This window comes from Euprymna scolopes, chromosome 1 (assembly GCF_053919585.1).
Source record: "Euprymna scolopes isolate OS-2025 chromosome 1, ASM5391958v1, whole genome shotgun sequence".
Taxonomy (NCBI): Eukaryota; Metazoa; Mollusca; class Cephalopoda; order Sepiida; family Sepiolidae; genus Euprymna; species Euprymna scolopes.
Window position 1 is genome coordinate 182,789,224 of NC_136482.1, and position 9,013 is coordinate 182,798,236.

Here is a 9,013-nt window from a genome sequence, read left to right on the forward strand (position 1 = left end):
TTCGGGCAAAGCCGGACACCCAGGCTAGTAGAATATATATTCTAGTTCTTAATAGGATGTACTGAGAGAAAATGATGGCATAATGGCAAGAGTGTTCATTAATGTGTGAAATTCTTTCTTATTCCACGTCTTTTCCTCCTTTGCGACGGAGTCTACAATGTGTTTGGTGCCGAGTGTCTACATGTTAAAACATGTTTTTCAATACTTGGTATTCATCAAATGTAAGTGGAGTAATCATTGAAATTAAACTTTTTTTTTTTTTTTTTTACGAGGAAGTCACCACTTATCAAGGCCCGGAGGCCACTCGGAGATAAGGGTTATTGCATGTACAATAATCAATGGGATAATGTCGTAGTAATCGCTAGTAATGTACATTGAAGTCACCACAGATGTGAATGTTAGCCGAAGGTTGAGCAGACAGGATGTGGTCAATTTTCTCAGATATGCTCTTGAGGATAGTAACTCCGCTGTTGTGGGGGCGATAGAGGGCAAATATAAATGCGGTGGTGTAAGCAAGTGCAACCCGGCAGCACATATAAGGTAAATTAGGGTCTTCTCTGGAGATATCCCTACCACATGGAAAGCCATCTTTAATGTAGGCACATATTCCATGCCCATGGCGATCTTGGGGGTTAGATTTAGATGTTAAGTTAGAGTATCCATTAATTATGAACTCATCTAGGGAAGTGGTCGGCCCTATTCCAGTTTCACTTAGGAACAGTAGCTAATTAAAGAGGGGGGGGGGCCTTCAAGCAACCCTAAATTATGACTACCTCTGTTACTGTTACTTATTTTTAAGGCATCGCTTGACGTGCTAGAAAATGAATGTGAAAAAGACTGTCATAGTAATTGACAGTGTACGCATTCTTAGTGCTGATATGGGACGTAGAAAACGTACATAAATATAAAATACTTTCAGAATGATTAATCAGTCTTATTGTTTTGTTCAATCATAATTTTTTGCTAATGATAATATTTTTTTAGAAATAATAGAAAAAAAAGTATCTTTCTTTTTCCATGAAAAATAATTGCCTTTGTTAAATAATTTGAATGTATAAAAATGTACATGTCTCTTCTTTTATTCATAAAAATTGTGAACATTTAAATCTTTTTTAAAACAATAAATATTTTCTTTCTTCGTTGCAATTAAATGGGTATCAAAACTGCATTGAAATAAGAACACAAAGAGGAGGTTTAGACGGTTGTGATGACAAGAGGACAGAATTCCATTTTGGATCAATTCATTTGAAAGTTAGAACTGTTAATTGTTTTCAGTTGTACTTTTGCATGGCATTGCAAACTTTGGCGAGCATTGAAGTTAATAAAGACTGTGATACGTCCCATGAAAGGGATATATTCGTACGAAATAGCCGTTTTGAATAATAATCAGATGATAATAATCCTTACTGCATGAGTGTTCATGGTCGAAGCTGGTATTCCTTTGCATGGTGTACCTTTTGACGTCTGTTCAAGGTGGTTCTACCAGTCTGTATTTATATGGAACCTGGATGTACTTGTGTTCATTACATCAATTGAATTGTATTTTCAAAGAATAACATACATTTGCGAGTGCTTTCAATTTGATTCACGAAATCTTCATCAAACAGTGTTGAACGTGTTGTGTACACAACTATTTTTTTTACTGTTTGGTTCCTATTTAATTATAAGATATTGCGCAATCGTGATTATGTGCAATGTGGGTACAAAATTCAAAATTATGCTGTTTAACGACTAAGAGTTTCTTAATTTAAATTAATAAACTAGACAATTTAAAATAGTGTTACTAGTTTGGGCTAAAATTTGGAGGAAGGTGTTTTATATTAAGAAGAACAATAGCAAAACAAATTTTCTCATGAAACCAGGTAATCAGTTATGCAGTCAAGGTCAGAAGGAGTTGAAGTTGGACTTGTGAAAGTGCTTAAAAAAAAGTTGATTTTTTTTTTTTTAATTTTTGAAGAAACAACAGATACTGTGGATATTGAAAGGCATTAAAATAGGATTTTGGAATCAACTATTTTGAAATTATAAGAGTTGGAGTCAGAATTTTTCGAATCCTAGGAGTTGTAGTTGGACCTTATAACTCTGGTGTTAGCAAAAAGCTTATTTCACTTGCTCGGATTTATAACTTCTGACATGAACGTCAAACCGATATTTAAATGACTACTAGAGAACCTTCTAAAGTAAACAAGAAATAAATCAAGGGACATAACTTAGTTTGCCAGTAGCAACTTACAAAGCAAGCAATATTCTTCTGAGAAGTCAGTTATGCTTTCCAACTCCATAAGCCTAGGTGACAGTGGTGAAATGAGTACTGACACGGACTGATGACCTGGCTTATCCCAAGCTCAAAATTCAGTTTGTTCCACAAAAATCACTTTCACTTTGGATGTGGGCAACTTTCTCGTGGTCCTTTCTGTAAGTACCCAATGTCTTTCTAGAAAGAATTCCGACCAGAAATATATTGAGGAAACTAATGCCAACAATAGAATCTTTGCATTCATACGACGACGACGACGACGAGGAGGAGGAGGAGGAGGAGGAGGAGGAGGAGGAGTTTTTATATTCTATTTTTTCCATTCTTCTAGCATGAACTTCAAACCGATATTTAAATGATTATACAGAACTTTCTATTCTAAACAGTCAATAATTCAAGGGGCCTAACTTAGTTTGCCACTGACAACTTACCAAACTTTCACAAGAAACACTCGTCTAGCTGTAAACACTATCAATAATTCCCCCCACTCTTTATCTGTGCCTAAACCTAAACGTAGATTCCATGAACAAAGCTTTTTTCTTAGAACTGCACGCCTGTGGAATTGTCTTCCGTTTTCCTGCTTTCCGGCTGACTACAATATGGTTGTCTTCAAGTCTAACGTAAATAAGTTCTTGATGAGCCGTTCCATATAAGTTATCAACTTTACCAAATTTTCATTACTAATGATTACTATAATGTCCAATTTCTACTGTACACTCTTTAACCCTTATCCTTGAGTGGCCTCTTGGCCTTGATAATGTGGTGATGGCTATGTAAAAAAAAAAAAAAAAAAAAAAGTCAATTATCAAAGAAGAACAAGAAAAATGTCTTAATTTATTTAAATTTTACATTAAAATAAAAGATGGTGATCTTTTCTAAAAAAAAGTAATTGTTTGCTACCAAACTCCATAATATATGTTTAAGTTTAACTTTATATGCATAAAATTTATTTATAGTTACAAAAAAATATGGACAATGTTGTTAGCAGCATAAGTGCTGAACAAAAATTTTTTTTGTGTGTGTGAAAATTCTTACTAATAAGTTGCCAAACGAAAACTTTGTGTTTTTTTTTGTTTTTTTTGTTGTTTCTTTTTGTACAGAAAATAATAGTCAATTGTTTTTACTGAAAATACTGTCGGAAGAGCCTCATTGTTGTGGAATGAATCAGTCAAAGACAACAACGAGGCTCTTCCGGCACCGAAAGAAGACTTCTCATCATGCTCTAAACTTTCCCGGAAAGAGTGAGTAACACTCAACCGGACCTGAACGAAGTTTGCTAAAACTGAATGTGGGGTTATGTAACGGACACTCAGTGTCCCTGCGGCATTGATGTGCAAACTATTGCACACATCCACACAGACTGCGAGGAATGCTCCGATGTGGACCTGACGGATGACTCGGACATGATAAACCTTGAGATGGCGTGAAACTCTATGATGATGATCGAAAACACTAACAAACAGTTAAAAATTGAGGAAAAATGCAATTATAATCAAAAACATTCATCATATGGTAATTTTAATGGAAAAGTATTTTGTAGTATACGGATCCTGGTGAAATAAAAACATTATTTAGAAAACCATTCTTAACATGGACAGGAGTGGGGGGGGGCTTTTTAACTATTCTGTACCTTTTTGTATTATTTAATTGATTTTCTTGTCTTCAATTGATTCTATGTAGCCACAGAGTTATAGACTTTTTTCATGCTTGGAGAATGAATACAAACAAACTTGACGTTTTTTAATTTTTACTTTTTCTAGCATGAATATTGCCAATGAAGCCAAAAATAAACTCGCAGATGCCCGGCCAAGAACTGTGAGTAGTTTTTTTTTAAGGGGGGGGGGGGAGTGTCTTCATTAGAAGAGTAAAATTTGAAAGCAGAAATATTGAATTTCAAGTAAAGCCAATATTATCTACTTAATTGTCATGTTGCAGTAATGAACAGATCTAAAAATTACAAAAAACAATAAGATAGAAAATTAATTGGTTATTTTTTACCGACCATTAAGCTTCTTTTTTTTTTTTAATTTTCACAATTCCAGAACTTATTTTAAAAAATTTTTACAATTCCAGTAATTTTTTAGAATTTTTACAATTCTAGTAATTTTAAAAAAAATTTACAATTCTAGTACTTTTTTTAAATTTTTACAATTCTAGTAATTTTTTTAATTTTTACAATTCTAGTAATTTTTTTTAATTTTTATAATTCTAGTAATTTTTTAAAATTTTTACAATTTTAGTAATTTTTTTAATTTTTACAATTCTAGTAATTTTTTTAAATTTTTACAATTCTAGTAATTTTTTTTAATTTTTACAATTCTAGTAATTTTTTTAAATTTTTACAATTCTAGTACTTTTTTAAAATTTTTACAATTCTAGTAATTTTTTTTAATTTTTACAATTCTAGTAATTTTTAAAAAATTTTACAATTCTAGTAATTTTTAAAAAATTTTACAATTCTAGTAATTTTTTTTTGATTTTTACAATTCTAGTATCTTTTTTTAATTTTTATACTTCCAGTACTTTTTTCCAAATTTTTACAATCCAGTACTTTTAAAATGTTTTTTTTTACAAATCCAGTACTTTTAAAAAAAATTTTTTATAATTCCAGTACTTATTTGAAATTTTTTTATAATTCCAGTATTTTTATTTTTCAATTTTACAATTTCATTACTTTTTTTTTATTTTTACAATTCCAGTATTTTTAAAAAAAATCTTTATAACTCCAGTAATTTTTTTTTATGGAAATATCGTTCCAGATGCCACTTTATGTAGGGAGCTAAAAAAAAAACAAAAAAAGAAACACTTCATGGTTAAAACCAATACTAAGTGTTATACAGTTAGATTCTGACACCCCCCCCCAAAAAAAAACAACAATTCTTTTCCCTTTGTCAGAAATATCTCTAATGGAATGTGAGGACTAAAGCAAAAAATAAGGAAAGCAAGAGTTACAAGATTGCTGAAAGTAAACCTATGGTCCGTTTTCTTTCTTTTTCTGTTTTACAAGGGAGTCACCACTTAAGACCCGAAGGCCATTCAAGGATAAGGGTTAATGAATATAAGGTGGTAGTTTAGTAATCGCTGATGGTGTAGATTGGGTAGAATTTGTATTATTTAAGGAAACGGCTCAACAAGAACTTGTTTACATTGGACTTGAAAGCTTCCATATTGTAATCGACTGGGAAGCAAATTGCGCAAAACAGACTACAAGTGATATAATTATCATTGTTTATTATTATTTATTGGGGGGGGGGCTGGATTTTCCTTACATTAAACAGACTTTTTATCACACCTAGCCCTCGTGGATAGGTGTTAAATAGAAATGTGTCCTATAATAGTTGAGATAATATTTTATATGTTTTATATATTTTATATGTTTTATATATTTTATATGTTTCATATGTTTTATATGTTTTATATGTTTTATGTGTTTCATATGTTTTATATATTTCATATGTTTTATATATTTTATATGTTTTATATATTTCATATGTTTTATATATTTCATATGTTTTATATATTTTATATGTTTTATATATTTCATATGTTTTATATATTTCATATGTTTTATATATTTCATATGTTTTATATATTTCATATGTTTTATATATTTCATATGTTTTATATATTTCATATGTTTTATATATTTTATATATTTCATATGTTTTATATATTTCATATGTTTTATATATTTCATATGTTTTATATATTTTATATGTTTTATGTGTTTCATATGTTTTATATATTTCATATGTTTAATATATTTTATATGTTTTATATATTTCATATGTTTTATATATTTAATATATTTTATATATTTCATATGTTTTATATATTTTATATGTTTTATATATTTCATGTTTTATATATTTCATATGTTTTATATATTTTATATGTTTTATATATTTCATATGTTTTATATATTTTATATGTTTTATATATTTCATATGTTTTATATATTTTATATGTTTTATATATTTTATATGTTTTATATATTTTATATGTTTTATATATTTTATATGTTTTATATATTTTATATGTTTCATATGTTTCATATGTTTTATATGTTTTATGTGTTTCATATGTTTTATATATTTCATATGTTTTATATATTTCATATGTTTTATATATTTTATATGTTTTATATATTTCATATGTTTTATATATTTCATATGTTTTATATATTTCATATGTTTTATATATTTTATATGTTTTATATATTTCATATGTTTTATATATTTCATGTTTTATATATTTCATATGTTTTATATATTTCATATGTTTTATATATTTCATATGTTTTATATATTTTATATATTTCATATGTTTTATATATTTCATATGTTTTATATATTTTATATGTTTTATATATTTCATGTTTTATATATTTCATATGTTTTATATATTTTATGTTTTATATATTTCATATGTTTTATATATTTTATATGTTTTATATATTTCATATGTTTCATATATTTCATATGTTTTATATATTTTATATGTTTTATATATTTTATGTTTTATATATTTCATATGTTTTATATATTTTATATGTTTTATATATTTTATATGTTTCATATGTTTCATATGTTTTATATGTTTTATATGTTTTATGTGTTTCATATGTTTTATATATTTCATATGTTTTATATATTTTATATGTTTTATATATTTCATATGTTTTATATATTTCATATGTTTTATATATTTCATATGTTTTATATATTTTATATGTTTTATATATTTCATGTTTTATATATTTCATATGTTTTATATATTTTATATGTTTTATATATTTCATATGTTTTATATATTTTATATGTTTTATATATTTCATATGTTTTATATATTTCATATGTTTTATATATTTCATATGTTTTATATATTTTATATGTTTTATATATTTCATATGTTTTATATATTTCATATGTTTTATATATTTCATATGTTTTATATATTTCATATGTTTTATATGTTTTATATGTTTTATATGTTTTATATATTTTATATGTTTTATATATTTCATATGTTTTATATATTTCATATGTTTTATATATTTTATATGTTCTATATATTTCATATGTTTTATATGTTTTATGTGATTTATGTGTTTCATATGTTTTATATATTTTATATGTTTTATATGTTTCATATGTTTTATATATTTTATATATTTCATGTTTTATATATTTCATATGTTTTATATATTTTATATATTTCATATGTTTTATATGTTTTATATGTTTCATATGTTTCATATGTTTTATATATTTTATATGTTTTATATATTTTATATATTTCATATGTTTTATATGTTTCATATGTTTTATATATTTTATATATTTCATATGTTTTATATGTTTTATGTGATTTATGTGTTTCATATGTTTTATATATTTTATATGTTTCATATATTTTATATATTTCATATGTTTCAATGTTTCATATTATTATTGGTCTGTACTAAAAGGAAGATGACGAAATACCTGAATTCTTAAATACAGGGCATATTGGTGAGGTTTTCAAGGGTGTTGAGAAGCACCACTTAAATAGCTTTGTAATTATGGGAAGTAGTTCTGGTTGAAACTTTTTCAGCACTATAATTGGAATGCCGTCAGAGCCAGTTGCTTTACTAGAATCAAAGTTTTTAATTAGCTTGGCAACATCACGCACAGATATTTGTATGTCACTTAGCATGTTTTTTATACAATGCAAAGACACATTTGATAATCTTATCAACCTCTGTAAAGATTATGACAACATTTGATCTGGATGGTTCTTTTTATTTATGTTTTCTTCAGATTGCTGCTGCCAGTCGAATTCCTGGAGTGACTCCTGCTGCTTTGGTTGCCTTATTGAATTTTGTGAAGAAAAACAAGCAAAAAACAAAAAAATACAATTTCAACGCATCACAGGATCCTATTGTTTGACCCTTAATGAAACTTTAGGAAATATTTTTTAAATGAAAAAACATAGAAACACTTGAGATTTCACACAAACAAATCTAGTGAAACAAGGTGAAAAGTGGAAGCGAGTAAGACGTTTTTAAAATTAAATAAATAAAGTAAATTAAAAAGAACTGCATCTTTTTTTTTCTTTTTCTTTCAACCCAGTATGTAGCGTATTTACACCTTGTAATTAACTTATAAATGTATGTATATATATATATATATATATATATATATATATATATATATATATATTAGGGATGGGGCCAATCCAGTATTTTTACCGATTCCAATACAATTACCAATTCAGTATTAAATTCGCGATTCTGATTCTTTCTAAATCTCTACATATTTAACTATAAAGTTGTTATTTTTCACGATCACCATAAAAAACACATGCTAAATTTGCAAATATTTTCTTAAGCATTAGGATAGACTTGTGAAGGATTATCTATCGATATTAGTTTTACTGATAGGTTAAAATCAACAGATATTCACTATTTTAATATTACTATAAGCAGTAGAATATTTTTCTTTAAAGAAAATCAAATAAAAAAGCCAATTAAAAGAATCGTTGTTGGCATTGGAAAATATGCACAAATTTTTCTGATTCTAATACCGATTCTGATACCCCAAAAATTTCCAATTTTTTCGATTCCGATTCCAATTCCGATAAATCGACCCAACACTAATATATATATATATACACTAGCTGTACCCTGCCACGCGTTGCTGTGGCTCAAATTGGCGCAATGGAAAAAGTTCCAAAATGAGAACAAGCATGTTTCTTATAGGTTTAAATTTCCATTTT

At 26.6% G+C, this 9,013-nt stretch overlaps 1 protein-coding gene across 2 annotated transcripts in view; it reads left to right on the forward strand.

The window, feature by feature from the left end:
• Positions 1–8,333, forward strand: part of LOC145277953 (5-taurinomethyluridine-[tRNA] synthase subunit MTO1, mitochondrial-like) — a 442,192-nt gene extending 433,859 nt beyond the window's left edge. For both annotated transcript variants that reach the window (XM_080130076.1, XM_080130066.1), the window contains exons 16-17: positions 4,015–4,069; positions 8,056–8,333. In XM_080130076.1, the coding sequence (XP_079986202.1) occupies positions 4,015–4,069; positions 8,056–8,184 (184 nt within the window). In that variant the 3' untranslated portion in view covers positions 8,185–8,333. The remainder of the gene's footprint in view (positions 1–4,014; positions 4,070–8,055) is intronic.
• The last annotated feature ends 680 nt before the right edge of the window (positions 8,334–9,013 follow it).